This window comes from Mustela nivalis (assembly GCF_964662115.1).
Source record: "Mustela nivalis genome assembly, chromosome: 3".
NCBI lineage: Eukaryota > Metazoa > Chordata > Mammalia > Carnivora > Mustelidae > Mustela > Mustela nivalis.
In genome coordinates, this window is record NC_139022.1 from 119,467,367 (window position 1) to 119,484,073 (window position 16,707).

Sequence of the window (16,707 nt, forward strand, 5' to 3'; positions counted from 1 at the left end):
TATCTGGAAAAAAAAAATCCATAAGAATATTCCACGTAGGGGCACCTGGGTGGCTCAGTGGGTTAAAACCTCTGCCTTCGGCTTAGGTCATGATCCCTGGGTCCTGGGATCAAGCCCCACATAGGGCTCTCTGCTCAGTGGAGAGCCTGCTTCTTCCTCTCTCTCTCTGCCTCTCTGCCTACTTGTGATGTCTGTCAAATAAATAAATAAATCTTTTTTAAAAAGTAAAAAAAAAATATTCCATGTATACTGATAGGGAGTCCTAAACACAGCAAGACCGTAGAGCAAATGTGAACACTGCCCCCTCACGGTTGAACATGGCAATGGCTGCTTTCTGCCCAGCCAGCCCACTTGGGGATGATTTTGAATCCCCGTGGCTGGGTGATAGGGGTTGCAAGACATAACGCTACTGATGACATTTCAAATTCAACCTATTTGGAGAAGGAAGTTAGTTAAAGAAGAATAAAGTCAAAGGGAGATTTTTTTTTTTAAGGAGTACAGAGCCCACACATTCCCATATTGTAAGGAGGATGTTGACAATTAGTGGGAAGCAGTAAAGAAAAATGTTAAGACAAGAAAATCCTAAATTGATAACATCCATCTGCTGCACTTACAGCTGGAATCTGAGTGGGAATTTCCCATCTGTGCTTTATTCTCAGCTTTAATTTGACTATAAATAAGACACATGCGTGCACATTTTACACTGTCTTCTGAGGCCAAAAATTGTTTAAGAATGATATATATAGAGAAGTGTGTATCTGTACCATGTACACACACACACACACACACACACACACACACACACACACACTCTTAACCTAGAATGTGTTCATTAGTCAGTCTGAGGTGTGTAGCCAATCTCTTACACACTTGGTCCTGTGACAATCTGGCACTTCCTAACTGAAGCCGTAACTGTTCACACCCTCCCTCTGCTCAAGCAGATCTAAACAGAACTTCCGACACCCAGGCCAGCTTTCACTGAAGCCCATTTGCGGCAGGAAACCTCAGGGCCCAGAGTCCTGGAGGAGGCCCCATTCGGGAAGCCCACTGTCCAGTCAGACAGAAGCTGCATTTGTTACTTTACATTCTTGTCTGATTCTCATATTGACTCTACAAATGTCTACATGGACTATCACCCCCACTTTACATGTGGGGAAACTGAGGCTTAGTGACAAAAGGTAACTTGCCTATGGTCACATAGTCCCTTACAGTAGAGGCAAGACTCAAAACCAAGGTTCAAAGTCCATGTTCTTTCCACTTTCCCCTCTGCCTCTATGTTACACCTCCCAGGGCCTCTGGGCCTATAAATAGTGGGGAGGCTGAATTTCATATGTGAGGCCAGTCAGGCCTATAGCATAAGGAGACACTAACATCTCCCAGCCTGAGCCCTAGTATCCCCCAGGCCTCAGCAGAACTCAGGTCCAGACAGGCCTCAGCTTATCACTAGCCTTGCTCTCATGGTTATATTTAGCTCTGGACCTCAGAAAGACATGGGCCAGCCCCCAAGACATGGCACACCCCCAGGCCAGGTCCACCACGGTACATAGAAAGAGAAGGATGTCTGCCTGAGCCTTCTTAGATGTGGTGTCAGCCACGTCCAGTGGGGACTTTTTGTAACCCACTTTTTTAGAGCATACGAGATCTTGTTCTTCTTGCTCCCTGAGGGAGGAACTGCAGCTGCTTTAACAAGTATTTGTAATAGTCAGCAGTGTCTGTAATACATTGCATGTGGCTGTTGCTTAATAATCCTTTGTTGAATGAACAAATAAATGATCTAAGTTTATGTCCTAGAAATCTAGACATCAAAAACAGGACACAGATTCCCAGAAGGATACTTTATAAATCCACATGCATTTCATTCTATTAAATATAGTCAAGTTTATTCAAGGAATGGACATGAGTTTTCCTTATCCTTCTTCTCCCCAATTCTCTCTTCCTTCTGCCAGATCTGGCATTAAGGCTATAGCAGGAGAAGTAGAGTGAGGAGGATCCAATCCTGAAGGCTGGCCTCTGCATGCCCCATGTGACAGCCACACATACCGGGTGATGGCTCCTGGAGTCCCTGTGTCCTGCAGGTGTCCTGGTAACAGGCCTCCTCTTGCTCTACTCACCTTCTACAGGCCAGCCAGCTGCCTGCAGAAAGCCGGGGGGCCGGGTCTGCAAACCACCTGCTGAGCACCTTGAGCAAGCTGCAGAGGTGGCAGCCTGGGCTGAGCTCAGGAGCATGGACAGATCCTGACACTGGAGCTAAATGGGCAAAAGCTGGTAATTCCAGATCTTACAAAAATGGAAAGAGCCGCTTTTTTACAATATAAAGGACCGTAGCAAGGAAAAGGGCCAGGGCAAGGAAAATGAGAAGCTTGTCCGTCAGCTCTCGGCGATTATATTTTGTGATAAGCTTCCGTCCCAACTGGATGGTCCCTGACATGGACTTAAACTCTTCATTTGCATCCAGGATAGTCCGGGAAGAATTGGCTGAAACAAAAGAGGGAGGGAGCCCGACTCAGACACTGTAGAGCACCAAATCCAAAGACTTTGCCCTGCTGGCTGGGTTAGCAGCAAATAACATTGCACTCTGTAGCACTTTCCCCTCAGCCACAAGCAAAGATGTGAGCAGAAACAATCCAGAGGAGCAATGAACAAGGGTATTATAAGGAAAGCACCTCTCTAGGTCCCATCCAGCTCAGAGTGACATGATTTGTTTATATACAATGTCACAGGGCCAAAACTAGGTATCTTTCAATGTGAACATCACTAGGGAAAAAAGAAGAGAGTTCCTTTCCTGACTATTGATCTCAGTTTTCCAAAGCAGGCAGGCGCTGGTGAGAAGAGTCACCTGCCCCAAGATGAACCTGGGTAACTGTGGCCAGGCACTCTGAAGTCCTTTTGGGGTCAGAAGCTAGAAGTTACCAAGACTTTCCACCTGAGGTGCACCCTGCCAGGACCCCTGAGAGTCAGATCTGCTCTTGGTAGAATCCAAAAGAGTTGGGCTGGTGCCTGCCCCCAGCCCCACACATATTATTTCTTCAGTCCTGGGACACTGCTGTAGCTTTAAAGATGTCACACCTACGTCACACCTAGGCTCAGGCCACTGTATGAAACGTAAGGAGATGTGCATGTGCCTTAAGGCTCACTGTGCCTAGGAAGACAAATGTACTTCTGAGTATGGGTATTTGAGCCGGACACTTGGGTAAGAAGATCTGCCTCGTAAGATTCTCCCCAAAAACCCAACATCATCAGAACATCCACAGAATAAAATATGTTGTTAAGTGGAAGAGTGAGGTGTAAAAGAGCATATGTGAAAACTGCCATTTGTTGAGAGGGGGATAAACAATATTTAATTTGCTTATGCTATACATGCTTGGAGGACCTCAGAAGGATATAAAAGAAACTTTTAACAGTGGTTGCCCTTGGGGAGTAAACTTGATGGCCAGGGGTCAGAAGAGAGAGCTATGTCCAGGGCTGTGCAGTCCAATAATGCAGCCCCTAGACACAGGTGGCACTTGAACATGTATTATGTGGCTAAACCAAGCTGAGATGTCCCTAGATGCAAAGTACACACATGATTTCAAAGACTTAGTATGAGAAAAAGATAAAATATCTCAGTAGATTTTGATATTAATTACATACTGAAATGGTAATATCTTATACGTAATGGGTTAAATAAATTCACAGGTTTCTTTTACCTTTTTTAAGGTGCCTACTGGAAAATTTAAAGTTAAATACATGGCTCACACTCTATTTATGTTGGACAATACAGGCCTAGAGGCTTTTTTCTTAATCACGTAATGCCTATTACCTTTCATAAAATTAAAAGTCAATAAGTAAGTAAAAGAAATTACCGGAGGAAACAGAGCAGCATTTATATAAAGACAGATGAAGGGGAAAAATAAACACACACTCGGATAACAAAATCCCTCTCTTGGCCTTTTCTCTATGCCTACTGCCATCCCAAAAAGCCTAAGAGTCAGCTCCAAAAAATCTAATAGGCCTTTCTTATTCAACTTCATATTATAGAGAATTTTAAAGCATCACCAAAGTAGACAGAACAGTATCATGAAATGCCCTGTGCCCATTACCCATACCCAAGAACCACCAACTCCCTGGCACTCTGGTCCCCATACTACCCCACCCAATTCCAGCAAATTCCAGACACTATATCCCTCATACGCTTAAAAAAACAAAAAACAAAGCTGTAGTCCTATTAGGCTCTTAAATCAAAATTTGTGAGCTCTAAGGAAAGGATTAAGAATGCATTCTTCTTCTGGGATGCCTGGGTGGCTCAGTTAGTTAAGCGGCTGCCTTCGGCTCAGGTCATGATCCCAGCGTCCTGGGATCGAGTCCCACATCGGGCTCCTTGCTCGGCAGGGAGCCTGCTTCTCCTTCTGCCTCTGCCTGCCTCTCTGTCTGCCTGTGCTCACTTGCTCTCTCTCCCTCTATCCCTGACAAATAAATAAAATCTTTATTAAAAAAAAAAGAATGCATTCTTCTTTCTTCAATAGTTTTCCCTCCTACAAAATGGGCTCTAAGAACAGCCCTCAGCACCCCAGAAGCCATTCAGCATCTGTGCACCCTTCTTACCACTTAACTATCTCATCTGTTTCTGATGTGTGTATAGACTGTGTGTGTGTGTGTGTGCAGGTGGGGGCGGGGGGGGGGGTCCTGTCACCTGCATCAAAGCAGAAAAGCCCTCCACTCAAAGGCCAGGTGGCCTCCTATTTTGCAGATTCTCCAGGCCTCTTCGAAGGCGTGAGCCCCGAGCCCAGCACACATATAGCAGAGGTGATCAGCTGGTACTGAGCGTAAATGCCCAGGTAACTGACCCTGGGGACAAGTTGCTTGCTTAGCTTTTCCTTCCTCCTGTTTGAGCAGTGCACTGAAAAAAAAGTGGCTCAAAATTATAGATACCTTTTAAGAGTGATAATGGTATTGTGGTTTGGTTTTGTTTGTTTTTTGTTTCAAGAGTCTCTTATCTTTTAGAGAGACATGTTGAGATATTTACAGATGATGTCTGTGATTTGCTCTGAAATAATCCAGATGGAGGCCCAGGAAGGGTGGGGCTGAAACAAGACCGGCCAGGAGCTAACAACTGCATACTGTGCTCTCTGCTTTTGTCTCTTCATGAAATCTTCCAAAACTGTCTCAAACAGTAAACTCTCTCCTGTTTTCCTATACAGAAGGGAGACAACATGGGAAGGCTGCTGGAGAGAACCAGGTGCTCAAGTGGCTTCTTTTTTGGCTTCTCACTGAATCTTTTAAAAGGCGCTCACAGTAAATATAACACCGGACAGTATATCATATGCTGAGGCCCTAGCAGACCAACCAGCAGCCAATACACTAAACATCTCCTCAAGCAATGATTCCCCAACCTGCCTGGTCACATGGTCCACAGAACTCAAGAGAAAAAAACAGACTGCTAGGCTCCTCCCCCAACCCTGCTAGCACCCACTTTCCAAGAGAAGGCCTGGGAATTCTGCTTTTCACATGAAGCCCTGGGAGTGCTTCTGCTGGGAAGCATTTTGACAGGGCTGTGCAGATCTTCCAGGACAACTACAAAACCAAAAAGAGAAGTAAGAGCAACACACCCCACTCTGGGTAACACCACACTGTCAAAGAAGTGAGAAGCCACACAAGTCAGTAAGCTTGGAGATGAGGCTGTGGAGAGGGGGCAAAGGTGGAAGATCCTGGTGGCAGGTATCAGAGCAAGGGCTTTGGGAGAAGCTTCTATCTCCAGGTCTCGCTTTACCTAGCGTCTGCATGGCTTCCTCGCTCTGCTGGACCTGCTGGGACATCATCCTGCTGATCCCCATGAGGCTCTCCGTGATGGCACTGGACGTCTGGGCCAGGCTCTCTTTGGTGGTTTTCCTATAAGTCCAGAGTGGGAGGAGGTATGTCAACAAAACCCTGGCTGCAAGAAAACCCATCTTCAAATGAGATCCCATTTTTTTAAATCTATCAAAATAACATATTTAAATATCAATGATCACAGTCAATACCCGCAAGGGTATGCTGATACCACACTTCTGAAGACTACTAGTAGGAATGCAATCTGGTGCTACCTTCTGTAAAGCAATTTGGCAATATGTATTAAGAGCCTTAGAAACATTTATGCCTTTGACCCAATAATCTCATCCCTGGGAAACTCTCCAATGGAAAAATCCAAAATGTAGGCAAAGCCTACATTTTGTCCTAAGATGTGGCCTTGTGTATTATTTACAATACTGACAAACCAGAAATGTAAACAGACACAAACAGGATTAGCTAATACAGGGGAATACTATGTACTCTTAAAATTTGTTTTAGAGTTTCTAAAATAACAAGCAAATCTTTGTGCTACTATACTATGTGAAGAAGAGCGGGGCCCTATGTTTCATATACGGTATGATTCTGACTTTGTAAAAAAAAAAAATGGTGGGAGGAGGCAATATATCAAAATGTGTGCAACACAGTGACAGGACAGTATGGTTTCAGTTTGTCATTAACATTTTTCTTTATTTTACCATTTAATTACAAGTAAGCATGTATTTCTTTCATACTTAAAAAAAATTACCTATATAATAAAGTGCCAATATAATAAAGTGCCTATATAATAAAGTGTTTTACATTGAAAACAAGAAGGGGTTTCCTATGCAGGTTTTGCACCTTGGCAATTGCTATCTGTTCTTTCATCAGGGCCCAGAAAGACAAAAAGACCGATACCTTTGCCTTAAGAGGTCTCCTCCCTGGAGAAGTTGTGCTTTCTCTAGATTGTCGATAGCGATTTTGCAAGTGAGATTAGCCTTCCTCCATGAGGTCTGATTGCTGAAATCAGAAGGGTCTTACATGAGTTTCTGTCAATCAGATCAAGTCACAGCAGTTCTTCCTTCTGGCAAGGGAGTGAGGGGGAAGGCTGCCCAGGAGTGGACACCAGAGAGTCCATACCTCCCACCACTTCCACCTCTTGGTTGCCCCAGCAACTGCTCCAGCTCAGGCAACAACATCTCTAGGGACCCTGGTGGCTGCCTCTGGGACGTTCTCTTACTGGCCTACTCTCTATAGCTGTCCCTTTCCTTCCAGGGCAGCAAGAGGGAGCAGTCTGGCCATGGGACTTCTGTGCTGACAGCCTGCAGTGGCTTCAGACTTCAAACTCGCCTTGGGAGTACGAGGCCCTGCTCTGTCAAGTTATCACTAACATTTTACTGCTCTCTGCCCTGTGCACTGGTTGGTTCCACTTCTTGAAGAAATGGAAGAACCGTGAAAAACAACCATGTCTTACTCATCCCTGGATCACCAGTACCTACCCAGAACAATAGTCTCTGGCCCATTAGCCAATCAATAGGTATTATAAGAAGGAGGAAAATCATAGAAAAGTTTTCCTCAATATTTTTTTTCTTTTTAAAGTTTTAAATTTTTTTCTTTTTTGAGAGAAAGAGCACGTGTGAGGGCGAGAGCAGGGGGAGAGGAAGAGGGAGAGAAAATCTCAAGCAGGCTCCATGCTCAGCACAGAGCCTGACACAGGGCTTGATCCCAGTGCCCTGAGACCATAACCTAAGCCAAAATCAGGTGTTGGGTGCTCAACTGACTGAGCCAACCAGGCACTCCTAAATTATTTAAATTCCAGTTAGATAACATGCAGTGTAATATTAGTTTCAAGTGTGCAATACAATGATTCAGCACTTTGGTCTTACTCAGTATTTTTTAAAGATTTGTCTTTAGACACCCAGAACAGTCACGAATAAGACAAACACAAGGTATTAGGCAGAGCCCAGTTTCATGGGACTTATTCTTTACTTGACCTCCCTTATGAGAGAGAACTCAAATTTAGTGAACAGCTCCCTGGGGTTAGCAGTGCAGCCTTCGTCGACGGACTATAAAAATATTAACTGCGCCCCTCAGAGAATCAAACTCAAGAACTACGGCTCTTGGTGAGCTGGTTCACATCACCTATGCTAACCCCTGAGATATTTACAAAGTCAAACACAGGGCATGTGAACTGGCAGGGTGTTTTTCTAAGAGCACCTCTGTACTTAAAACATTAAAAAGAGATGTCTGCCACCAGAACAGCACTGCTATGCCATTCTACACCTGATATTTAAAAAGAATCGATTAAATTTTTGAACTGTTAGCAAGGGGGTTCTGCCGGGCCTTGTGACACAGACATGAGTAAACCACAGTGGCTGCCCTCAAGGGGGTTCAATTTATTGGGGAAAAAGACAAGCAAACAAACATTTGCTGAACAGTGTGATAAGCACGATAACCCAGGCAAGCACAACCAGTTTTCACACACAATTGCCTAAGTATTCATTATACTGCTTTCTCTCTATCTCCCTGTAACTCCACATTGTGAGTGGCCATTCTCAACTTTAAAGCCATGTGAAGCCCACCTTATCTAGTGTAACCTACTATACTTTATACAAGGGGTCCTCCTGACTTAGTGTTTATAATCCGAGTATCCTTGGTGGCCAATGGAAGCAAACACCATCACGACACAAAGTATTACAACCGAGCCACGCGTTTTAACACTGGTCGCTACTCACACATCCCTTCCTATTTATACTAGGCTCTACCATGCCCACATCTTTGTCAGTCTCCTCCTGTTGCTGGGTGTTATAAACACAGCTGTTGCTCAGCAAGGATGATGCTGGAGAATTATTCAAATCAGAAGCAAAACCAGAGACAGGTCTGGTAGAGTTAGAGCAATTTACAAGTTTGAAGGAAACACCCAGGAGGAGGAGGATTAGCAGGGGCTTCAAAAGAGAATGACTTACCTACCAGAGGATTGGGAAAGCTGATGGAGCCCTCAAATATTTTTGCCACAACACTTATGATTATGATACAAAAGTCAAATGTGAAGGGATGGGTACTCTTTCATGCCATCAGACAATTTTGTTGGAAAGTCCCACAACTCAATACCCAGAAATAGCACATACCTCAATTATACAAAGGTTAGCACACAGCTACAACGATAACCACCATTTAACATAGCATAACATTTTATATTTTGGGGTATTTTATTTTTTAAGATAAAGTTCCATTTAAAACTTTCTAAATTTTGGTCCATCTTAAGCAGGACTTTCTTTGGTAGCAATTACCCTTAAAGAAAAAAGACCCTGTGGTGCGTGGTATGAAATGTGTAAGCCTGGCTATTCACAGACCTGTACCCCTGGGGCAAATAATGTATTATAAGTAATAAAAATTATTACTTAAATAAAAATTATTAATTAAAAAAAGACCCTGTATCACAAAAGCAACCATTTTTTGGTTTTGACTTAAAAATAATTATAAAATGGTAAATATGCTTTTATAAACTATACACACATTTGACCTACCAACAACCACTGCTGGCCTCTGCTTTGAGAACTATTGATCTAGAGAAGACACTCAGTCTGTGTATAAATGACACAATTAAATCATTAAGCCAGGTTTGTTAGGCAAGCCCTTGTACAAGCCTCCCAGGGAGCCTGTGACCTAGCATAAGCCCCACCTACCTGAGCATCTGCTTTTTGTGATTCTCCACTTCCTGGAGCAGAACTTGTTTCTCTGACTCTTTGTCTTGCTCTTTAGCTGATTGCTCAAGCTCCTTTGGGGGAAAAGAGGTCTATATTAAAATAATTTTTAAAGCCAATATAAAAACCAAAGAGCACTTCTCTTTCTAGTGGTTATACAATAGCACTTGAAAACCCTTCTAAAAGAGAACACTTAGAGGGGTGCTTGGGTGGCTCAGTTGTTAAGTGTCTGCCTTTGGCTTAGGTCATGATCCCAGAGTCCTGGGATTGAGGACTAAGCCTAAGCCTAAGCCAAGCAGGAAGCCTGTTTCTCCCTCTCCCACTCCCACTACTTGTATTCCCTCTCTTGCTGTGTGTCTATCAAATAAATAAATAAAATCTTTAAAAAAAAAATAAAGAGAGAACATTTAGGAAAGCCAGGTAACAGAACAAACATCCTTATAAGTATATAGCTGACTTGCAAGAAAGTAAGGATAATCCTCAGGACCCCAGGGAGAGAAGGGAACTAAGAGCCAGAGCGCTCAACCTGTGAGCTATGCATAGCTGCCCTGGAATGAGAGATTCACTCCTATAATCTAGGGCATACCTGGAATGAAAAGGGAATAAAAAGTTAGTAAATAGGAGCCCCCTGGTCCCACTTGGAGATAACATGGAAATACCAAACTGCTACATGTCTAAATGCTCACTCTCAAACCCTGTAACTATTTCATCATCGACTAGTAGCAAACAATTTGAAGGTTCACTGTGTGCCCATATTTACACACATACATTCATATATATAAAACATGTGAAAATAACAGCCTTTCAAAAATAAAAAATTAAATGATTAAATCAGTGCTAGAGTGAAGGCAAAAAGATCAGCTAGGTTCAGTGATACTGCTAAAATTCTTAAGTAAACTCTTATGAAAGAAACTGCTTATTTTCACAATTGCCTTGCAAATCCCTTAAGAAGGCAATGCACTGGACCCAGACATACTATTTCTGAATGGCCAGTTTTTCTTCCAGGTTTGAAACGGATTGTCCTCTGTTGAACAGCGGAAGTTGTCAGGAGCATCTGGGGCCATGTCACAGGAAAATCACAAGTCTTTAAATCCCAGCACCACAAGCAGTGAGACCAGGTGCCCCAAGGCCCACTTAGGAATGGGAAGATGCATGCACCCATCTTATTCTCACTAGGGCACAGCAGCAGAAACAGGCTATGCAAATGGGTACTTCTCACTGCAGTGGTTTTTGAGAGCACATATACCTTAGCTGGATTCAGGAGTGCTGTATGTGCCTATGAAGTGACTGCACACCTTAGAAACAGGAAGGAAGAGGCTAGGCAAAGCACAGGATTAAAAAACCCCAGTGAACACTGACGATGCATTCAAAAGTTCCTTACTTTTACCTGGAGAACACGGTAGTACAGTTACTCGCACTGTCAAAACGTTTACTAAAGAACCTGGACAGCTCTCAAGCAGAGGTTACTGCCAGGATGGGGCCTCCTCATTGTTCCCCAATTGCCCCACATCTCAGCTCTGCAGCTACTCACCTGTATTCTGTGCCGCAATTGCTGAAACTTCTCTTTTACTTTAGTATTCAGTTCGGTAAGTGCACTCAATGGTCCTGAACAATCTCGAATATCCTAGGAGACATTGAAGAGGTGAGGGTGGCCTTTCTCGAGGCACTAAAATGAAATGATACCATCTGTACAGTGAGAGTTGGCTTAGACCACAACTAAGGCTGGCCTACTGACTATAATTCATCCTGATCTTTGAGGCTTACCTCTGCAACACAAGCAAAAACATTATCATTTACATTTCTCTCTTAGCTCTTTAAATTAATTTTGAGCAGATAATATAAAAGCATAAAAAGAAACACAACTGTCTTGACTTGTTAGTTCCTAAAGTTTAACAAAACGCTGCCCGGTCAGTATAAAAAGGCTTAAAGTAGCTTGTATGTCCAAAAAGAATGGACATCCGAAGGTGATACTTAAACTTTAGATCTTTCCAACCTGAAAATCAGGATGCTCAATTCATGGCATCATCAAACAAGGTTAACTTCAACCTGATTTTACAAACCATCTATTATAAATCACACTGTTTAGAGCCATGTTCAAGGGTAGACTTAGAATTTGTTTCTGGACATTCAAAATTACTGGCGTCAGGTTTTAGAGCAGGCCTTAGACCCAGAGTATGTGGATTCAAATTCTGGCTGTAGCAACTTTTTGGCTGTGTAACAAAAAGTCACTTGAGTTCTCTCGGCCTCAGTTTCCTCATCACACTGCCCACCACACAGACATCTAATAAGATGAGTCTTATTAGAGAGTACAGAAGGGGTCTAAAGCAGCTTAGATTATGTGAAAAGACAATTTTATTTGTATGAATCCTAAATTTATTTTTCTAGATTCATCCCAGAAGTTCTGCAGTGTGTATGGAGAAGTGAAGTTGAAGAAGACGTTTAAATGTTTGCATCAAGTTTCCTCACTTATTCTCTGGCTTTGTCGTTAAATCACACACCCTTGCACCACCATAAGGTTTATTCTGCATCTGGTTTCCATGGAGAGTCCTACTGTCCTTCACTTTTTGCCACAGCTAGTTGCAAACTAAGTCCACATCTAATGTTTAGTAACATTTGTTGAAAAGGGAAATAACGCCTAAAATCAAGGTTTAAAACTCCCAGTTTCTTTCTGCTAAATTCTAGGAACCATTTCTACATTCCTAACTCTTGCCTGTGCCAACTGGTTACTGCTCTGCTGCCTTCTACCCTCACATGGCTTAAGGCAAAGCATCGCAATTACCCCATCTGTTCAACAAAGTTATAGATACTCCCTAAGTCCCTTCTCTGGGCTGACTTTCTCCGTCCGGTCGCAGTCTTGCCACCATCTGCCTTCTGATTCAGGCCTTCGTATTTTATCCGATTTCCTCATTTACAAAGTTCATTTCATCGGGTGCCTCCCATGTCAGGCAGCCTTTGGTACCACGGGACACCACACCCTGACCAGTTGGCCAGGAGGGGGTGAGGCTAATGGCTCCCAGGACGCCACCAAATGGTGGGGAAGTTGGTGTCAGAAGGCGTGGCCTACCAGGGTGGCAGGTATGTTATGCGGTGGTCCCCGCAGAGAAGTGTGTGAGGGGGCGGCCAATGGGGCCACAAAGGGGAAGCCTGGTCAGGAGCCGGGGAACATGGGACTGTCCAGACAAGGCAAGGCAACAGCAAGTGAAGGGAGGATCAGGGCCAATGGTCAAGGAAACGGGACCAAAGGGGCACCACAACGAGGCAGCCGGCCATGGGGCGGGATCAACGACCTCAGAGACCTGACCAAGTGGTTAAAGCTCGGGAGGGAGACCACCGAGTTCATAGGAGGCCACTGGAGCCTGGGTTTAGGGACGCTGGAGCCCGGCAGGGGTCTCGGGAATTAGTACCTGGATAAGCGCCTTCACCTCCAGGTCGAATTTGACAATCTCTTGGTTACAGATACGGACGTGTACATCTTGCGAGGCCGCCATGTTGAGGCCGCCAGCGACGGGCAGCGGCGGTGCCCAAATTTATGCGCGTTTCGCGTCGCGTTCCTTCTGCGTGCGGTCTTTCGGCAGCGCCCTCTAGAGACCGGCCTGAGGCGTGCGAGGGTCCGGGCGGTAAGTCCTGGGGATTTTTCCTGAAAACTCGGGAAGGATTCGGCTTGGCCTCTTGGCGTGGTCCTAGGAACATGGAGAAGAAGAGAGGGAGTATCAAGGGCGTTTTAACAGTGGCTTTTCCCCATCTTCTATCTAAGAGCCATTCTAATGACTCCATATTTTTTGCATAATGGGGAAAAAAAAAAGACTGGAAGGAAAGTATCAATTGGGATATCTCTGGAAGGAGGAGTTAACAATTTTTTATATTTCTTTAAATTTTCTTGTATTTTCCATATGTTATACAGTGAATATAAATTGTGGAGCTAATGAAAAATGGTATTACTACTTCTAATTTATGGAATTCAAGGCAGGTCTCTTAGAGCACCCCTGCCAGTTCAATACTCGGTCCAAGGGTTCTAAAATCACAACTGATCAAGCCACTTCCCTGCCTATAACTCTTCTATGGCTCCTGGCAGTTTCCTTTTGTGTACAGGTGGATTTATTAAATCTACCTCGCTGGAGTAGTTTTGATGGAAATAATTAAGAGCAGACCCTCAACAAATGCTGGCTCTTTTGTTTCAGTTTTATTATTAAATAGTCCAAGTTTCCTAGCTGGTGTTCAAGGCCGTGAGCTACCTCAGCCCATCCCTCTCCTGGATTCCTCAAGCTCTTTTTGTATCTATAGCTTTGGAATGTGCTGTTCCCTTTTCTTAGAAGGCTTCCCTCCTCTCGTTCCTACCCCATGTACTTTTTTGTTCACATCAGCAACCATAAAATATGAAGACCTGAATGCCTAGCTGTGTATTTTTCTTAATCCTTCAGCCACAGCTGAAAGAGGCAATGCCCCAGTTTTACAGCTCAGTAGATGGACGAAGAGTCGACCACAGCAAAACCAAAACTGAACACCTGTGCCCCATGGTTACCGAACTTGAACGTGGAGGAGCTTTCACTGAAAGCCATGTCTTCCCTCAAAAACCAAATCTGACCCCTTGGGTAGTGTTGCATACATGGGGCTATGTAGCTTGCCCATCTGTTTCTCCATTGTTCCACACGGCCCCTTAAGGTGTTAATCATCCCACCGCACCTAACAGGCAGGGTATTGCAGGCTTGGGAGTCAACCCTGCTTGACTCCTGCTGGACGATCCACTTCACATCTCTGTGCCTCAGAATCCTCCGGATGCTAACTGGTGGTAATCACAGGGTTGTCTGGAGGATTAAATAAGGTAGTACATGAAGAGCGCCAAGCATAGTGCAGCAGTGTGGCATGTGTTTAAGAACTCAACGGGCATTAGCTGCTATGACTTTACTGACATTTTTGGAATGCTGCCTATGTGCCAGGCACTTTGTGCTAGGTTCTTAATGTGTGTCATCGAACTGAACTCTCATGGCAAACCTATGAGGTATAATTATCCACATTTTACACGAGAAGAAACAGCACAGAGAGAATGACTTGCCCAGTGCAGAAAGTGCTAGTCGAAAGATATGTGCATTTTAAAATTTGGATACATACTACCAAATTGCTCTTCAGACAGTTTATATCCATTTATACTCCCACAGCAGTGCAGTACAAATGCCTGCTTTCCCGCCAACGTGCTGTGTTAACAAATACTAAGATTTTTTTAAATTTGCATTTCTTTTATCATGAATGAGATTGAGTGCTCTTTGTATTTACTTTGCTCACTTCTCTACTGTGTGGTTGTTCTTTTTCATACCAGTTTCCAGGAGCTCTTTATATAGTAGGAGGATTAGGCCTTAGCTTTTTGCATAGACTATAGAATTTCGACTTGCCTTATGATGGTTTTGGCCTTAAAGAAGCTTTTTAAATTTTTATTTCGCATAGAATTTACTGATCTTCATTTATGACTCCTGGATTTGGGATCCAAGTTAGAAAAGCCTCCCCATCCCCACCCCATGGGTTTTAAAGGAATTGCCCACATTTCCTTCTGTTATTTGTTCATTTATACATTTTGAGATACATACTGGCTTACTGTGTGAGATACAGAGCCAACTTTTCTTTTCCAGAGTTTCCTAGTTGTTCCAACCCTGTTTTCTGAGGAATCCGTCTTTTTCTCACTGCTTCTGGATGCTACATCGACCATAATAAATTCTTACATTTTAATCTATTTCTAAACCTTCCATTCTGTTCTGTTGGCCTATTTATGGGTCAAAATGACAGTTTATAGTTTTATGTGTTTTCATGTGTTTGGTGTAAATGCCCAATCTTTTTCTCCTCCCAGCATCTCCCAATTATTTTTTCCCCTATGAACTTTGTAGAGTTTTTTTTTTTTTAACCCCATTTATATGTTTTGAGATAGCATTAAATTTTTAATATAATTTTGAGGACTGACAGCTTCATGTTATTGGCTTCTCTGGTTCAAGAACTTGGGTCTTTTTTTCCATTTGTTCATGTCTTCTTCTGTGTCTTTCATGTTAAAGTTTTCTTTATCTAGACCTTGTACATTTTAAGTTCATTTCTGGTGATGTTTTAAGACTAAAATATTTTCAAGAAACTGACATTTTTCAGGTCACTCAAAAGTTTTGGATCCTCAGATGGAAGCTCCCTATTTAGGACACATGACCTTGGGTCCCTTTCACATCTGGCTTCTTGCTGGAAATTCCTATGCAGCTGACAGTTTCCACGCAATTTTTCTGCAGTAGTTAAAGAAAAAAACATAGCTCCTTTTTTCTCCACCCTCAAACATGCTCCCTTCAAACAAACAGACCCAATTCTAAGCCCTCAAGCTAGAGGCCATCTTTGAGGGATAGATGTACAATGTGGTGACCCACATCCTCACTGACTTATTGCCAATGCTATTTTGCTTCTATCACCTTTACCCTCAGATCCTGAGATGAGCTTTTGGTTACTATATCTGCTAGTTTTTGGCTTGAGTTCTGTTTCAGATTCTAAGCCTATTATCTCCTTCATACACAGATATCCATGCAAATATTACCTGTGACCTGGCCTGGTCCTTTAGGAGTATGAATTGTCTCTGAGTACAGGAGCAGACTGGAGTTTGAATTGGGGCTATCATATAAGCTGGGTCAGAGGTGAGTCCCCTTATCTGAGTCTATTCTCTTTTGTAAAATGGACATGGCCACCCACCTCAATGCACCGTTGAGAGCTGAGTTACCTGATAGAAAAGCACCTTAGGGGGTGTCATGAAGGCCAGCCACCCTAGCCTTCCAGACTTCCTAACACCCCTTCCTTATTATAAATCTTTCAGCTGGGATATTAAAACATTTCCCAACTTTGTCTTTCTGGCTAAAGGGCTCTTCTTGTTCTGAAAGGAGGGGCAAGTGAATGACCCATTGAACTGGGTGCTACCCACAAAATGTTGTTTCCTAAGGACTATACTGACCCAGCTCACTCAGCTCCTTAAAAGTTCCCAGACCATGACAGAGACTCCTGTGAGGAGTGGTCTTGACGGAGGTCAAGTCCATGAGAGGTGATCTCCACTTTGCTTTCTGACAGCCCCAATGTCACTTGAATGAAGCAAAAAGAACTTCAAGAATCCTGGGATGTCATGCACACAAGTCTGTCAATTCTTTACCAGTGTACCCTACCGGATGTGGTTCCTGTGTCCTTGTAAGTATCTTGGCAATAATGTACCCAGAACCCTCTGCAT

The 16,707-nt window shown here is 43.5% G+C and overlaps 1 protein-coding gene across 1 annotated transcript; it reads right to left on the reverse strand.

Moving 5' to 3' along the window:
- Positions 1–1,858: 1,858 nt before the first annotated feature.
- BNIP1 (BCL2 interacting protein 1) lies at positions 1,859–13,027 on the reverse strand. The gene is made up of 6 exons (XM_082726096.1): positions 12,890–13,027; positions 11,017–11,109; positions 9,468–9,559; positions 6,700–6,801; positions 5,747–5,865; positions 1,859–2,475 (listed from the first exon to the last, which is right to left on the reverse strand). The coding sequence occupies exons 1-6, from the start codon at positions 12,971–12,973 to the stop codon at positions 2,279–2,281; spliced, it is 687 nt and encodes a 228-aa protein (XP_082582222.1). The 5' UTR covers positions 12,974–13,027; the 3' UTR covers positions 1,859–2,278.
- Between the last annotated feature and the right edge of the window lie 3,680 nt (positions 13,028–16,707).